The sequence below is a fragment of the Halichoerus grypus genome, chromosome 13, assembly GCF_964656455.1.
Source record: "Halichoerus grypus chromosome 13, mHalGry1.hap1.1, whole genome shotgun sequence".
Classification (NCBI taxonomy): Eukaryota; Metazoa; Chordata; class Mammalia; order Carnivora; family Phocidae; genus Halichoerus; species Halichoerus grypus.
Genome location: NC_135724.1, coordinates 46758539 through 46777270, shown reverse-complemented (window position 1 = coordinate 46777270; position 18732 = coordinate 46758539). Strand labels below are relative to the sequence as shown.

The 18732-nt window shown below is 42.1% G+C and overlaps 1 protein-coding gene across 1 annotated transcript in view; it reads left to right on the top strand.

The window, feature by feature from the left end:
* LAMA3 (laminin subunit alpha 3) overlaps nt 1–18732 on the top strand; it is a 256665-nt gene that overhangs the window by 21500 nt on the left and 216433 nt on the right. Inside the window, exon 2 of the mRNA XM_078060502.1 lies at nt 5481–5633. Coding sequence (XP_077916628.1) covers nt 5481–5633 — 153 coding nt within the window. The remainder of the gene's footprint in view (nt 1–5480; nt 5634–18732) is intronic.

Here is an 18732-nt window from a genome sequence, read left to right as displayed (position 1 = left end):
TACTGCCATGATTCATCCACATTGATGGGGCTGGGTCATTAGGTTATTCCCAGGATTTTGCTCTTGTGAACAGTGCGTCTATGAATATTCTTGAACATGATGTCATCAAGTTGTGCAAGAGTTTATGGGTTATGAGCTTGAAGGTAGAATTACTGGGTCATAGGAAATGTGAATTTTCAAAGTTATAAGATAATGCCAAAATAGCTTCCAAAGTCTCTACACCAATTCATACTCCTACCACATCCTTTCCAGTGCTAGTTATCCTCAAATTTTGAACTTGGGCCTTTTGAATGGATATAAAAGAGTATTACACTGTGGTCTACCCTGATCACTAATGATGGTGAGAGTGAACATTTCTTTGAATGTTTATGGATGTATGTGTTTCCTCTTCTGTAAAATGCCCATTCCTACTTTCACCCTTTTTTCTATTGATCTGTTTATACTTTCCTTATTGATCTGCAGAAGTTTGGTATGTATTTCTGATGAGAATTCTTTGTTGATTTTATGTTCTTTGTTTAGGTATTGATTCTTATGTAACAACACCCCAAAACTTGGGCTGATTGGGCTCAGCTGGGTGGTTCTTCTGCCCCATGTGGTGTCAGCTGGAATAACTCAGTTGTACTCAGTAGGTGCCTACGTAGGACTGGGGGATCCAAGAAGGCTTCACTAATGTGTCTGGTGTCTCGGTGCTCTTCCATGCATCCACACCATTTGGTTAGCATGGGCTTTCTCATAGCACGGTGATTTGGGGGTAGCTGGACTTTTTACCTGGAGGCTGGCTTGCAAGAAGCAGAATCTGCCAGTCCTTTTAAAGCCTCTGCTCAAAAACTCCAGAATGATACTTCTGCAAATAATAAAGCCAGTCTGGATTCAAGAGAGAATAACCTCCAGGGAAAATAGCCTCCACTTCTTGATATGTGAGGTGGTGGACACACACATGGAGAAGGAATTGATGGCAGCCATCATGAGACACTGTCTGCCACTTGTATGCTGTGAATATCTTCCAGTTTGTAACTTTTCTTTCTACTTCTTTAAGGTGAACCAATATTCTTTTTTTAAAATTTTTATTATTTTAAAATTTTATATTATTTTATTTTATATCAGAGAGAGAGTGTGTGAGAGAGTGGGTGGGGGAGGGGCAGAGGGAGAGAGAGAATCTTAAGCAGGCTCCAAGCCCAGCATGGAGCCCAATGTGGGGCTCGATCTCACGACCTTGAGATCATGAGCTGAGCCAAAATCAGGAGTCGAACACTTAACCAGATGAGCCACCCACGTGCCCCTAAGGTGAACCAACATTCTTAATTTTAATCTATCTCTTCTTTTGTAACCAATGCTTTCTTGTTTAAGAAATCTTTCCTTGCTCCACATTCTAAAAGATATTCCCTGATATTTTGCACTAATTGGTTTTAAAGTTTATTTCTGACATTAAGTCCTTAATTCATCTGAAGCTGATTTTTGTCTGTGGCTTGAGTAGGAATTTGATTTTATTGTTTTCTATTGGATATGGATTAGCTTTTCCCACTGTCTGATGTACCACCTCTGTTATATACTAAGGTTTCCAAAATGCGTGGGTCTGTTTGGGGCTCTTTTCTGTCCTGTAGGGCTGTTTCTCTCATCTTGCTCTGTTTTAATTACGACAGCTTCATAATAAGCCCTGATACCTTGAAGGGCAAGTTTCCTCCTTCCTGGTCTTCCTGTTCAGCAATATCCTGGCTTTTCTTGGTTCTTTACTAGTCCATGTAACTTTTAGAATTATCATGCTCCAAGAGAATCTCTATTGAGATTTTTATTGGACTTGTATTGACTTTATAGATCAACTTTGGGGGAGAATTGATAAGTTTTTTATATTATCCTACCCAAGAAAACAGTCATTTCATTTATTTAGATTTTAGAAATTCTTTTAATTAATTTTGTTTCTTAAATTCCCTATATGAGTGAAATCATATGGTATTTGTCTTTCTCTGTCTGACATATTTCGCTTAGCATAATACCCTGTAGGTCCGTCCATGTTGTTGCAAATGTCAAGATCTTATTCTTTTTTGTGGCTGAGAAACATTTCATTGTATATACGTACCACATCTTCTTTATCCATTCATCTATTGATGGACACTTGAGTGGCTTCCATATCTTGGCTATTGTAAATAATGCTGTAATAAGCTTAGGGGTGCATATATCTTTTCACATTAGTGTTTTTTTTTCTTTGGATAGATACCCAGTAGTGGAATTACTGAATCATAAGATAATTCTATTTTTAATTTCTTGAGGAACCTCCATACTGTTTTCCAAAGTGGCTACACCAATTTGCATACCCACCAACAGTGCACGAGGGTCCCTTTTTCTCCACATCCTCGCCAACACTTGGATTTCTAGTCTTTTTTTTTTTTTTAAAGATTTTATTTATTCATTTGAGACACAGAGATACACAGAGAGAGAGAGCATGAACAGGGAGAGAGGCAGAGGGAGAGGGAGAAGCAGGCTCCCCGCTGAGCCAGGAGCCCGATGCGGGGCTCGATCCCAGGACCCTGGGATCATGACCTGAGCTGAAGGCAGACGCTTAACCATCTGAGCCACCCAGGTGCCCCGGATTTCTAGTCTTTTTGAGTCTAACCATTCTGACAGGGTGCTGGTGGTGACATTTCTCTTCACCCCCTCCCGTCCCAGTCTAGATAGCCAGGTACTTTTGGGAACCAGTGGGAACCCTCTCCACTTATCTTGCTAATACCATGTGCCCCACCCTTGTGTTCCCCTGCAGATGTGTCCCATCCACACCACCCCATTTGGCATGTGTCCCTCCAAAGCCACTTCTGCCCTGACATACCCTGCAAACAACCTGAGCAGGGACCAGCACCACTCCAAAGTGACTCCTGCCCTGGGGAGGGGGGAAGATAACCACATACACCGATGCATCTGCAGTCTCAGCAGCTGCTCCTTATAACTAGCAGCACAGAGAGAGCACCCTGGTCATCAGTGTGACTACGGCCTCACAGACAGACGGGGGCAGGCAGCTGGTATGACTGCGTGCGCTGCCCACCAACAAAAACCTCTCAGGGGACATCACAGGAAGCATGCCCTGCAGTTCGGTGTGATCGCAATCCCGGCAGATGGACTGACAGCAGACATCTGGTCTGACGGCTGACACTGCCCACCTAGGAGCCTGCAGCATCCCCAGATAGGCCTCCTGCCAGCACAGGGACCAAGCCCTGGCCGGCATGCCCCCAACAGGCAAAGCGGGCCATTGCAGCTGACTGGACTGAAGACAGATGCGGTTCAGCCACAACAGGAGGCTGTATGTAGCCCCCCGTAGGAGACATCCCTGCAGCACCTGGTTCTGGTGAACGGGGTATCGCACTATAGGGCACCACGGGACCTCTTCTTCTTAGACCAATGACAGGAAAGAATGTATGTTACTGACTATCCACAATGTCTAATAAACTGGAGTAGATAGTAGCTGCTAGATGGGGAGGAGAGTTACAAGGTAGTGGTTGACATACTATTTCTGGGGCCCCAGGCTTGGGTCTTGGTTCTTACTATTTACAGTTGGGTGATTCTTGGGAAAATTACTTAACTTATTCACTGTGTTTCCTCAACTGTAAAATAGAGGTGATGGCCTTAGGGTGCAAATGTGAAGTACATGGTGCCCGGTGCATAATCGGTGCTCTATAAATCCTCACTTTATTTGTTAATGTAATTATTTGAAAATTGAGAATCACCGAAACAACACAAAAAGCAACATTTCTATTCCTTATATCTTCATTATGGAGATGGAGATAAATGTAGATCATAAGCAGCCACATCCTTGGAAGAGATTTGCTTCTAACTACATGTAAATCTTCTAACCTTGGAGGAGCAATAATATAATTCCCTTATCAAATAATTAAATTGGTAAAAGTCCCTCTGGGAAAGAATGGGAAAAATAAAGATCATTGAAAGGAAAAAATTCATAAATGTTTAGATGTCTTAGCTTAGTTATTACACTTTATTATGATAAAATTTTTATAGAAAGAACCCCCCCCTTTTCTTTTTAAGAATTGCTGATGGGATCATTCTTTTATTGGGCTTCTAGGTGGTGTGAGGCAATGTGCTAGCTGAAGTGTGGTGATAAGCAGGACCCACATGGTCTCTGATCTCAGGAACTCAGGGGGCTGCTTAGCCCAATGTGCGGCTTCTGAGTTACATAAGTCTCTTTATAGAATGTCAAGAGATAAAGTTGTACATAATATGTCTCCACGTACGAGAGACTCCTCAGTTACACACTCGATGAAAACATTTGGTTGCACATTTGGTTACACACCAGGATCAAATTTATCTTTGAACACTTAATTAACTTTCAAGAGGCTTGCCAGGGACAGATCTACCATTGTGTCACAGAACATTCCTGGGAAGACTGTGGCTGTAAGTTTGCTTCTTTAAACGCCCTCCTAGATGGTGGTGATGCTCTGAGGTGATTTAATTGGGGAGCAAAGCAGTTCAGTGTGTGAAGCCCACGGCTGGTTAAGCATGATCTTTTGACCCAGTTAAAATGTAATCAATATATAGGTAAGGCTTTTTAGGCGGTAATGGCTGTAAAATTCTGCATCACAAACAAAACAAAACAATCAAGAATTTGCCTACCAAGAAGAATAATTCAGTAAGAAGATGAGATGATATCAGTAGCATAAGAATTTAGTAAAGATGATAATACCAAATAGATATCACTCCAGGTGAAGATGGATTCTCATTTATCTATGGGGTTAACTCTCAACTTCTCACTTTGGTATCCTCAGCCAAGACACAATCTCCCCACTTACCTTTCAAGCCTAGTCTTCGATTACTTACGCTGTTGTTAAACTGGACCAACTGGCCTCCGTGCCTTTGCTCATGCCCGTGCCTCCCCCTGGAACCCCTTCCCTGTTTGCTGGTCACTGACAGTTACCAGAGCCCTGTCCATCCTCACCGGCGACTTAATCCCACCTCTTGCACCCTATTTCCTGAGCCCGTGGCATACGTATCACCTGAGACCCGGACCTCTATACTCTTGCCGTATCCCGCTTTCCTTACTGTTATTTGTCTCCTTATCGCCTCCACTGGGACTGCGGACAGGGATTCTCTTTGTATCCTAGTGCCTGACCCGGAAATTGCAGAGGAAAACGTAAAGAGTAAAAAGGATTTGCTGAAGGAAAACATCTTTGCATCTCAGGTACAACAGGTTCTTCTTAAAATGTCATATAGGACGAGGAAAACATAGCTGTTACACATGGAAGATAAATATGATATGTGTCCTAGAAACATTATAAACAGAGGTATAAACAGGTGATACGGTTTAAGATTAAGTGAAAAAGAAAAAGCCTTACTACTGTCTTCAGAATACATTATGATCAATGTCAACAGCTGACATCTCTAAGCTGTGTAAAGTGGTCTCTTGTTTCAGTTAGCTCTTTACTAAATTGATAGGAAAAATTACTTGAAAATAAAAAAAGAGCTTTCTTTTTTTTCTTCTCCAGGGCCAGTTCTGTGACTATTGCAATTCTGAGGACCCCAGGAAAGCACATCCAGTCACCAACGCAGTTGATGGATCCGAGCGATGGTGGCAAAGTCCTCCTCTCTCCTCGGGCACACAGTACAACAAAGTCAATGTCACCTTGGATCTAGGGCAGGTGAGTGATGCTTCCAACCGGAAAGGGGGAAGGTAGTTTGGATCATTGTTTCTGTGGTTATTTCTGAAATAATAATAATTATATTAAAAACCAAACATCAGTTTTAATTCTCTAATCGTTGTGAAGCCTGTTACATTAATATTTGCGTTCCTCCAGCTCAGCCTGTCATGATGCAGACACCCATACCTGTTTATCAAGAGTTAAAAATAGTCAAAAATAGTTTTACTGGCAAAGATATTATTATTATTATTTAGATTTTATTTATTTGACAGAGAGAGAGACAGCCAGAGAGGGAACACAAGCAGGGGGAGTGGGAGAGGGAGAAGCAGGCTTCCCGCCAAGCAGGGAGCCCGACGTGGGGCTCCATCCCAGGACCCTGGGATCATGACCTGAGCTGAAGGCAGACGCTTAACGACTGAACCACCCAGGCACCCCTATTATTATTATTTTTTATTATGATAAAGTACACACGACATAAAATGTACCATCTTGGAACTAGAGGGTATTATGCTAAGGGAAATAAGACAATTAGAGAAAGACAAGTATCATATGATCTCACTGATATGAGGAATTTGAGAAACAAGACAGAGGACCATAGGGGAAGGGAGGAAAAAATGAAACAAGACAAAACCAGAGAGGGAGACAAACCATAAGAGACTCTTAATCTCAGGAAACAAACTGAGGGTTGCTGGAGTGGTGGGGGATGGGAAGGATGAGGTGGCTGGGTGATGGACATTGGGGAGGGTATGTGCTATGGTGAGCGCTGTGAATTGTGTAAGACTGATGAATCACAGACCTGTACCTCTGAAACAAATAATACATTATATGTTAAAAAAAAAAAGAAGATAGTAGGAAGGGAAAAATGAAGGGGGGGGAAATCAGAGGGGGAGATGAACCATGAGAGACTATGGACTCTGAGAAAAAAACTGAGGGTTTGGGGGGGTGATGGGTTAGCCTAGTGATGGATATTAAGGAGGGCATGTATTACACGGAGCACTGGGTGTTATACGCAATGAATCATGGAACACTACATCAAAAACTAGTGATATACTGTATGGTGACTAACATAACATAATAAAATAAAATTTTAAAAAAGTACCATCTTAGACATTTTATTTTTATTTTTAAAAAAGATTTTATTTATTTATTTAAAGAGAGCATGAGTCGGGGGAGGGGCAGAGGGAGAGAGAGAATCTCAAGCCGACTCCGTGCTGAACGTGGAGCCCGACATGGGGTTTGATCCCATGACCCTGAGATCATGACCTGAGCTGAAATCAAGAGTCGGACACTTAACCGACTGAGTCACCCAGGCGCTCCCCATCTTAGACATGTTTAAGTGTACAGTTCGGTAGCCTTAAGTTCACATTGTTGTGCAACCAGTCACGAGAACTCTTTTTCATCTTGCAAAACTGGCACTCTGTGCCCATTACACGACAACTCCTTATTCTCCTTTGTCCCCAGCCCCAGGCAACCATCATTCTACTCTCTCTGTGAATTGGGCGACCCTAGACACCTCATAGAAGTGGAATCCTACAGTATCTGTCCTTTGTGACTGGCTTACTTCACTTAGCGTCCTGTCTCCAGGGTTCTTCTATGTCGCAGCATGTGTCTGAATTTCCTTCCTTTTTAAGCCTAAATAACATTCCATTGTATGTATGCCTCACATTTATTTATTTAGTCATCTGTCAAGTGACACTTGAGTTGCTTCCATGTTTTGGCTCTTGTGAGTAATGCTGCTATGAACATGGGTATGACTAAGATATTTTTATGGCATTCTCTTTCCCGGAAATCCTGATTCTATGAACACTGACTACCATAGTTTTTGGCTTTGTTTGACCAGCTCGTGCACAAGAAAACCCAACTTTAGACCTATCCTCCTGTGGTATGCTAAAATGGCCCCTGGGATGCCTTCCTCTTAAGTGTACATGCCCAGTGTGATCCCCTCTGTTTCCAGTGTGGTGAGACTATGATGGAAGTCACTCCCTTAGTAAGGTGGCATTACATGACAAAAATGAAGGGATTTTGCTCATGTGTTTAAGGTCTCAAGTCAGTTGATCAAAAGGGAGATTATCTTGGAGGATTTCTCCCTAATTAGGGGGGCTCCTAAAAGGGACTGGGCCCTACCAGAAGGAAGAGATCTGAAGCATGAGAAAATTTCCTGCTGACCTTGAAGGGGAAAACTGCCATATTATAAACTACCTATGGAGATGGCCATACAGCAAGGATCTAAGAATGGGTTCTAAAAGCTGAGAGCAGCCTCAGCCAACAGCCAGGAAAAAAGCAGGAACCTCAATCCTACAACCATAAGAAACTGGATTCTGCCAACAACATGTGCAAACTTGGAAGTGGGTCTTTCCAGGCATCTGGCGAAAGCCTGATTGCAGCCACCATGCCCAGACTCCCGAAATACAGAACTGAAAGATCGTAAAGGGCTTTGTTTTAAGCCACTAAATTTGTGTTCATTTGTTAAGCAGCAATAGAAAAACGAATGCACCTTCTTTCCTCTTTCAGACTTGGGAGTGCCTCCTATCTGTTTCACCCTATTCCTTCAACAAGTATTTATTTGTTGACTATTCTATATGTCAGGCGCTGTTCTAGGTATTTGTGTTACATAAAAGAACAATGAGATGGGGATTCCTTCCCTCATGGGAGACAGCCAACAAAAATATATATCAGTAAATATAATACGTTAGAAGCTGATAGCAGCTATGGAAAAAATGAAAAAGTAGATCAGGGTAAGAGGATCATGAGGCCCAGGACAAGGCGGGTTTGCAGTTTTAGGTAGGATGGTCAGGAGAGAGCTTATTGAACAAAGACTAGAAGCGGGTAAAGGCATTCATCATGCAGATATCAGTCACCCAGACAAGGGAACAGCTCTGCAAAGTCTCTAAGGTGGGAGCTTGTCTGAGCAGCATCTCCTCATTTCTCCTACTCCCTAGCCCCTGCTAACCACCAATCTACCCTCTGTTTCCACGAGTTCAACTTCTCTCTTTCTGGAATATTGATGATATTGTTAGATCTTTTATTATTGTTCCACAGGTCCCTGAGGCTCTGTTCATTTATTTTTTTCAGTTGCTTTTCTGTCTGTTTTTCAGATTAGGTAATTGTATTGTTCTATCTTGAAATTCCATGATTCCTTTCTCTTTCATATTTGTTCTCCTATCTAGCCCATTTAGTGAGTTTTAAATTTTAGTTATTGTATTTTTTTCAGTTATGTAATTACCACTTGTTTTTTTTTTTAAATCTTCTATTCCTTGGCTGAGATTTTATATATTTTAATTTACTTCAAGAATATTTATACTTACTCACTGAAACATTTTGCTACTTTAAAGTTTTGGTCAGATAATTCTATCATCTGTTTCATCATCTCATGTTGGGGTCTGTTGATTGTTTTTTCTCATTCAAGTTGTTATTTTCCCCTGGTTTTTGGTATGATTAGTGATTTCCAATTGTGTTCTGGACATTTTAGATATTATATTAGGAGACTCTAAATCCTATTTAAATCTCGCAACTTAGCAGATGGTCACCCTGTTTAGGTTTAATATGTAGGTTCTGGCCTGCTTTTGCAACTTGTGGTTCCAATGACAATTTTGTTTTCAGAGCTGGTGCATACTATCTAATCTGCTGTGTTCATCTGGTTTCTGGGCTCCTGCTTGGTTCCCATTAGTGCTGCTGCCTCTGGGGCCAGAATGAACTTCTCCTTATCCAGTGACACTTAGTAGGGGTTGAGACACACTGGATCTTCAGGGCAGAGAGTGCTTCCCCAGTGCATTGTCCGAGGCTGCCTCATGCAGGTGAAGCTCCTACTGAAATAGACATTTGGAAATCAATGGCACATAGATTGTGTTAATCTACGAGACTGCATGAGAGTGAGAAGAGAAGAGGATCTAAGGCTGAGCCATAGGCTCTCCAATATTAAGAAGTCCTGGAAAAGAGAAGGAACCAGTAAAGAAGACTGGTGTGGAATGACAGATGGGAAGAAAACAACTAAGAGAGTGTGGTGTCCTAAAGCTAGGTGAAGTATATCAAAAGGGAGGCTGTCTTATAGCTCTGTAATACAAAGACAGAGAGCCTAATTTAAAAAAATGGTCAAAGGATCTGAATAGGCAGTTCTCCAAAGGAGATACACGAATGGCCAAAAAGCATATGAAAAGATGCTCAATATTATTAGCCATCAGGGAAATGTAAGTTTAAACCACAATGAGATACCACTTTACACTCAGTTGGGTGGCTATAATCAAAGAGATAGATAATACAAGTATTGGTGAGGCTCTGGAGAGATTGGAATTCTAATACATTGTTAATGTCAGAATAAAATGGCATAGCTGCTTTGGAAAACAGTTTGGTAGTTCCTGGGTGGCTCAGTTGGTTAAGCGTCTGCCTTCGGCTCAGGTCATGCTCCCAGGGTCCGGGGATTAAGCTCTGCATCAGGCTCCCTGCTCAGCAGGGAATCTGCTTCTCCCTCTCTACCCTTCCCCTGGCTCTTATGCGCATGCATGCGCATGCTCTCTCTCTCTCTCAAATAAATAAATAAAATCTTTCTTTTAAAAAAAAGGTTAAACACAGAGTTACCATATGACCCAGCAATTCCATTCCTAGTTATGTTTTTAAGAAAAATGAAAACATACACAGAAAAACTTGTTCATCAATGTACATAATATCATTATTCGTAATAGCCAAAAAGTGGGAACAGCTCAAATGTCCATCAGTTTATGAATAAATAAGCCAAATATCCATATCCACACAATGGAATATTATTCAACAATAAAAAGGAGTGAATTTCTGATGAATGCTACAACACGGGTGAACCTTGAAAACATGATGCTTGAGAGAAGCCAGTCACAAAAGAGCATGCATCATATGCTTCCACGGATATGAAATCTACAGATAGGAAACTCTATAGATGCAGAACAATAGTAGCTTAGTGGCTGCCTAGGGCTGGGGGTTTTGGATGGAAGTGAGGGATGACTCCTGGGAGGTATGGCTTGTTTTGGGGGGGACAGATGAAAATTGAATGTGATTGATTGGACAACTTTGTGAACATACTACAAACCTTTGGACTGTACATTTAGATGAGTGAATTGAATGGTGTGTGAGATACACCTCAGTAGAACTCGAACACATCAACAAAGAGTTCATGAAAGAGAGTGTTCCAAGGAAAAAAAAAGAGAGAGTGACGGTGTCAAGTACAGGGTCAAGTCACATAGGACAGGTAATGACTGATAATTCGCCATTGGATTCACTCATATGGAGGTTCCTGGTGGCTCTGATTGAAAACCTGACTGCAGGGAGATTAAGAGAGAATGGGAAAGGAAATGAAGCTTGGAGTACAGAAATCTAATTTGGAGAGTTCCTAAGCAATGAGGAGAGAAGAAATGGGGGAAGAGCTATTGAAAGTCGGGTAAAGAAGAGACTAGTAACTGATTCATAATAGGAGATACACAACAACATTAACACCAATACTGATAATAGTACTAATACTGATGTTTAAGCCAGTCTTTCTGCTGGCCATAGTGGTGCACAGAGTACGGTTCATATAGGAAATACTGCTTGACCAGATGCCTGCCCTCAGCCCGTCTGCTGTGGCTGTAATCACATCGACCTGCAGGGTGGTTTTCTTGAGAGGCTTTTGTTGGTGGGTGGGGCTGCAAGAAGCCTTGTGCACTGTGGGTGGGAATGCAGACTGGTGCAGCCACTCTGGAAAACAGTATGGAGGTGCCTCAAGAAATGAAAAATAGAATCACCATATGATCCAGTATTTCCACTTCTGGGTATTTACCCAAAGAAAACGAAAACACTAGTTTGAAAACCTATATGCACCCCTAGGTTTATCGCAGCATTATTTACAATAGCCAAATTATGGAAGCAACCTAAGTGTCCACTGATCCATGATTGGATAAAGAAGATGTGGTGTATATACATACAATGGAATATTACTCAGCCATAACAAGAATGAAATCTCGCCATTTGCAACAACATGGATAGAGTTAGAGGATATTATGCTAAGTGCAATAAGTCAGAGAAAGACAAATACCATATGATTTCACTCATACGTGGAATTTAAGAAACAAAACAAATGAACAAAGAAAAAAAGCGACAAACCAAAAAACAGACTCTCAACTATAGGGAACAACACACTGATGGTTACCAGAGGGGAGGTGGGGGGGATGGGTAAAATAGATGAATGGGATTAAGAATACACTTATCGTGATGAGCACTGAGTCATGTATTGAATTGTTTATATTGTACACCTGAAACTGATATAACATTGTATGTTAACTACACTTCAATTGAAAAGAAAGAAAAAATTTCTCCCAAAACAGTATTGCTTGAAAGCAATCAAAAAGGCAATGCATCCCAAAGACTGGAAATCGAATGATAGTGAGACTTCTTCAAATGAGTGTGTTATCTTCATTTTGGTTGGGGATAGTTTGGTGATAGAAGGGCGGTCCACGGGGCGCCTGGGTGGCTCAGATGGTGAGGCATCTGCCTTCGGCTCAGGTCATGATTCCAGGGTCCTGGGATCGAGCCCCGCATCGGGCTGTCTGCTCAGCAGGGAGCCTGCTTCTCCCTCTCCCTCTGTCTCCACCCTGCTCATGCTCTCTCTCTCTCTCTGTATCTCTGTGTCTCAAATGAATAAATAAAATCTTTAAAAAAAAAAAAAGAAGGGCGGTCCACCTCTTCAACTCATATGTTATGTGAAATTAGCCCTCTTCTAAGAATATTTTCACCAACAATTTTCATCTAAGTCCAATTTCAACTATGAATTAGTCTTCTCCCTCTAATAACTCACCTCTGTCCTTAATTCATTAGAGATTTTGCCTATAATGACCCGAATTTACCTATTATACCAGTTATTACACTGAAGATTTCTGTACTTAGCTGGGAATTTTAACCCATCAAAACGATGTGTAGCTATCATACCAATATGCCTGTTGGATTTCCTTTTTCTCCCCTAAAGCTATTTTTTTTTTTAAAAACTTACCTTTTAAAAGCACCCTTTTGATATACTGAAAAATCTCTAATTAAGACAGTTGAATTAAAAAAAATATCAACGTGGGAACAATTTAGTAACTTTCTGGTTGCTGACAGATATTAGCCATGCCTCCTTCTGCATGAAGATTGTGCTCACCCAACGCCTGACCGACTGGGTCAGCAGACTGGGGAGGCTGCTCTGCGTGGGGGTTGATGGTGGGTCCTGGAGTCAGCCTGTGCTGGTTTGCGCTCTGGTGCACTGCTTACTCGCTGTGTGACCCTGAGCAACATGCTTGTGTGCTCTGTGCTGCAGTTTCCTCCTTTAAAAGGGAGATAATAATTATACTTACCCCATGGGATTGCTCTGAGGTTTGAACAAGTGAACTGCTTCACTTTTAAACCTCTTTAGGCCAGTGGTTTTGAAATAAATTTTTATTTAGTAAAATAAAGTGAATTTCAATAAATGCTCATTATTAAGCAGACTCATTACTTCTGCTCCTCTAGAAAACACTATATACAGTACTGTAGAAAATACTCTAGAAAAGCCCAGAAATAGGAAGAGCAACATCAATGATGTCAGACTGAAGACATTTCTTTCCTCTTGGTGTTGAAGCAATGTGTGCTCTAACAAGTAGGTTTGGTCTAGTAAGATTCATAATGTATGCCTTCTTGGCGAGATCTGTATTTTCTTCTTTTTGCTGAAATTAGCCATGAAAGTGTCACTGAATAACTGAATAGTGACCTACAGACCTTAGATGTAGGGAAGTGTGAATTTTTTTTTGGAAGTGTGAATTTTGATGCATGATTGGGACATAAACTATAGGTCCTAAACTTGTTATTACCGTGTCACTTTTTTTTTTTTTCCAGCTACTGAGAACTGACATTTGATTTCGATGTGCTGTAGTCAATTTGGCAGCTTCTGTTGTCACTTTTCTCCATGTCCTTTTGGACTAGTTGGTGGTTTTCCTGGTCGTTTTTCTTGGACAACACAGTTTGGCAAATAAAAAAAGCATCACTTTCCGGACTCGGTCTTGAAGGACAGTGTCCCCCTTACAAGGAGGCAAACGTAGGAAGTTTCTGTGATTCACTAGAGATAGTTATATTTTCTCAGGCTGTTGAAGTTCATTCAATGATGCTGTACTCATCAGTTTTAGAATCAGAACACAGTGTTTTATAGGAAACTTTCATCTCATCTGGCCAAATATAATGAGTTCAGCTTCTGAGCCTGCGTACAGACCAGCTGGGAAGTACAGGATTTAATGTCCCCAGGGGCATCCCTCAACTCAGGAGGAAGAGGAATTGGTGGAAAAATTCCCTATTTCTCTGCCTCTCCAAGGGACAGTTCTTTAGAGTATCTCCACTAGAATTATCAGCCACTGGCTTTTCTCCCTCCTCTGTGTCCCCCTTGCTTCCCATTTATGCTTCTTGAGATCTACTCCCAAATAAACTACCCAGTCTTTGTCTCAGAACTGGGTTTAGAGAGGACCCAAATGAAGGCAGGGAAGAAAGGGGGCTTAGGCTGACTCTGAGCACCATATAGGTGTCTGCACAAGTGAACACTAGGAAAAAGGTATTTAGAATGCAATAAGTAGAAAATTCAGAAAATGGTTCTAATGCTTTCAGATTAAGAGTAACAAAGGAAAAAGCATTATAACTTTTAAAGAAAAAATAGGTCACACAGAAATGTGCCATTACTCTCTTTTTTCATGAACTCAGCATAGTTGGTGAAGTCCCCAGGGGCCAAGGGCAAATACAGTATCCAACCATCTGAGAGTGAATTTAGTATGTAGAAGGCCTAGGATCTTTTTTTTCCCTTGCCTTCTTTTAACTTTTATGAGACTTTGGCGGATGAATCCAAAACATTCTTTGTAGCCCTTGTCAGTTCTGACTCAGATGGGAGGAAGACCTGGGTTGGTTTCTGCCTCTTCTTGGGCTAAGGCATTTTGGAGATTAAATTGGTTCTAGGGATGCCAGGTGGACGAGGTCACTAAAAGTCGGACTCAGTTGGGTCTCTGGGTGGATGTAGTTCCATCCAGAAAGTGGATGACTCTTAGATTTGACCCGAACTTCTAGATTCCAGGAATTGTCTAGACCAAGAGCTTCAGAAAGACAGGGACTGTGTCTTGTTTTGTTCACTATATGGTGTCCTGCTGCCAGCATCTTGCACAATTTTCAGCACATAGTAGATGCTCAGTAAATATACCAAGTGAATGTAGAATGAAACAAGGATGACTCAGGGTTAGTCTGAACTTCCCAGAGTATAGTGCTAGTGAAAGTATGTTGCTGTGAGACCAAATCTCTAGGATAGGGTAGACTAGCCTTGGCTCTGTAATTAACTGTATGGTTGGTCCCACTTACGACATTTGGGTCTCTTTGCAACACCATTTAAGTGTTCTACAACTATAACATCATTAGAAGATAAAGATTTTACTCAGAACAAATTTGTAATTTGTATTCTATTAACAGACATATATAATCATGAGACTCAACCTTTGAAAGCAAATTATTTGTTAGTGGATAGAATAGGGACCAACAAAATCTCCTGGGCTACTGGGGATGCAATTTTATTCTTTTTCTGAATTTTTTCATTTTTTTCATTTTTATTCTTTATGCTATTTCTTTATTCTTTATGTAGTAACCTAAAAATGTTAATTGCTTAGTAACCTAAACAATGTTAATTGCCTTTAAAGTGCCTTTTAAGGAATTTATACATTAAGAAGAGGCTTGCAATCTGGAATTTTCTCTTTATATGTGAAAAATTCAAGGAAGCTGTGTGGATCCAGAGCAATAGACTGGAATCCCTGAGATGCCAACTTTGTTTAGCTCTGTGGATCACTATCTCAAATAGCACCGATAATATATGTAAGTCAATAGGTTCCAAGATATTTAAACACTATTAGAGGAAATAATGTCTGGGAAATCAGGCCTTGACCCCTGAGTGAAACTTATGGTTAGAGATGCTTGTGAATGATGTTTGTGAATGTGCTCTGACCCTCAAAAAGCATGAGACAAATGTGGAATATTATTATTATTACTTAGAGAAATCATTATCGACACACTTCCTTCTCTCCTTTTCTGTGCTTCCAATAAGCTTACACTGCTTTATTTCTTCTAAGCGAGTGAAGTATATAAATATATTCACACTAAAGTTCTGGAAACTCTGTGCTGATGTTGTATCATCCAAGAATGTTTGCATTTTAAAAAAAAATTACTCTCTATTTTTGTCATGGAACTACTGCTAGGAGTTTAACCTAAGGAAACAATGAGATAAATGCTCAAAATATTTGAGCAAGGGTATTCTCGGGAGCATTGTTCATATAACATAACTGGGAAACAATCTCAGGTCCAATAAAAGGGGACTGATTCATGCAGTGGATTGTCAGCCATCAGAATGATGCCACTGACGGGATTTTTACTGACACAAATGTCTGTGCTAAGTCGTGAAGAAGAGAAATCAAACTGTTATGTAAGCTGCATATATAGTATGGTATGATTTCATTTTCTTTGTGTATATAAGCACAGAAAAAAGTCAGAAAAGGAGAATCTAAAATGCTAAGAATGCTTTTCTCTGGATGGTGGGATTATTTGGTGATTTTTACTTTCCTCTGTAAATCCCATTTACAGTGTAGTTCATATTGATGCTCTGGATTATTTCTTAGGTACAAATCTGGCTTCACACCTTTCAAGCTGTGTGACACTAGACCGTCTAGTTACTGTCTCCAGGGCTTCTCTAATGTCTTCATCTGAAATTTGGGGATGAACCTAGTACCACCCCCGTAGGGTTGTCGGGAGGAATTACGAAGGTAATATAGAAAAAACTTTTAAAATTATGCCTCACATGCTGTAAGAGCTCAGTCCATATTAGTTATTATGTCTATTTTTTTCAATGAGCTTGTACATAAAGATAATAAAGCTAATTGGGAAGATATTTCCTTTTTGGGAAAAACAGAAGAGTTCGGTATAGAGAAGACAAAAGGAACAATTATTCTTGGTGAGATTTGAGGTATTGACGAAAAAGCTTACTTGGCATTTTCTTGATGCCCTCCATCCCCCAATACAAACTTCTGACCACTTCATCCTGAGTGAGGTCGGCCTGCTAGAGATCTTTAAAAGTCAACAGAACCAGGGCGCCTGGGTGGCTCAGTTGGTTAAGCGACTGCCTTCGGCTCAGGTCGTGATCCTGGAGTCCTGGGATCGAGTCCCGCATCGGGCTCCCTGCTTGGCGGGGGGTCTGCCTCTCCCTCTGACCCTCTTCCCTCTCGTGCTCTCTGTCTCTCATTCTCTCTCTCTCAAATAAATAAATAAAATCTTTAAAAAAAAAAAAAATAAAAGTCAACAGAACCAGAAAAATGCCCAGTAAATGGAAATTGATTTTTTTTAAAGAGCCTATTTTATTCCTCAGCTAATCTTGAAAACTATTTTATGTTCTTCCCTTGTGAACCTTCTGTGATTTCAGGCATATTTTGGCTTTAAATCATGGCAGTTTTCCTATTACTATTATTGGCAAGCATATTTAAGGAAAAACTGAATTTCACAAATTCTTCACCACGGTTCCAACGAAAGCTCAAGTTAAATACAATGTCTCGGGGGAGTCCTTGGGCCCAATGCCCCCTCCCTCTGCCTGCTGACTTCCAGCCCCATAGAGCCCGGCTCCTGCCTCCACTCAGTGACCCTGGAGCCCCTGTATGCAACCCAACGACCTTCCTTTACTCTTGTCTTCCTGAAGGCCCTTCTTTCCCTATTCCAATTTCTATGTTTCGCTTCACTTTTGCTTTTTCACTTTTGCTTTTTCACTTTACATTCTCCCATTGTGTTTCTTTCCTTTTTTTTTTTTTTTTTTTGTTCTTTAAAGATTTTATTCATTATTTGGCAGAGAGAGAGACAGCGAGAGAGAGAGAGAGCACAAGCAGGGGGAGTGGGAGAGGGAGAATCAGGCTTCCCGGTGAGCAGGGAGCCCGATGCGGGGCTCTATCCCACGACCTGGAGATCATGACCTGAGCCGAAGGCAGACGCTTAACGACTGAGCCACCCAGGCGCCCCCTTTTTTTTTGTTTTTAAAGATTTTATTTATTCATTTGAGAGAGAGAGAGAGACAGAGCACAAGCAGAGGGAGAGGGAGAAGCAGACTCCCCGCTGAGCTGGGAGCCTGACGTGGGGCTCGATCCCACGACCTGGAGATCATGACCTGAGCCGAAGGCAGATGCTTAACCATCTGAGCCACCCAGGCGCCCCATGTGTTTCTTTCCTTTAGGGAAAAACTTAAGCCGAATCAAACCAGCACCTCTTCTCGTGGTCACTACCGGCCTTCAGGAGGGGTGCTGTGCGTGTGTGTCCCTGGCTGTCCCCGCCCAGCCCCAGAGTGGTGCCCCATGGAGCTGGTTGGGAAGGTTAGGGCTCCCCAAGGAGGCTCGGTTCCATGAAGACTAGGCTGTCTGCCTGGCCACAGCCGGACCTACGGGTGGCCTCCTGGTGCAGGCGGTGTGGACGGCGTACCTCCCCAGGGGTCCTGCAGTGCCCTCCAGACCAGAGGGGCCGGTCCCATTTCCCCAGGTCCCAGCGGTCGTGCAGTTCCCGCTGCGCTTACACAGGTGGATTCCTTGGCCGTGTAGCCTGCAGACAAGGATGCTTCAGGCTCCTGTCTCTCTGACTCAACAGCAAGCTCCTGGGCTATTTGCACTTCTCTCTTTGACTCTCAAACCACCCTTGTGAACATTCTACAGTTGAGGAATTCCCGACTCAGTCCATCCTCCATGACATGCTCCGTTCCATAGGTTTCAAGCACCTTGAGCAACGAGATGGTATGTTTACCTCTGTCGTTTCTCAACCTCATAGAATAACTGGGGTGGAACATTTGGTTCTTTCGCCTGCCTCTCACAGTTGTCCTAGCTCAGCAGACTCTCATCCCTCATCCCTCCCACAGGGCCTGTTACAAGCACACAGTGTCCTGAGCCCCCTGGAGGGATGGAGGGGGCGGCCTACGGCCAGGGCCCCCGGGGGCTGGGAGAGGCGGCAGCGCTCTCTTTCCGGTTGGGGATATCTGAGATCCCCAGCGGCGGGAATTCAGGCTGGAGTCTCTGCCAGAGGGTGCAGGCGGGCGGAGCCGTGGGGCAGCTAGCGCAGGGTG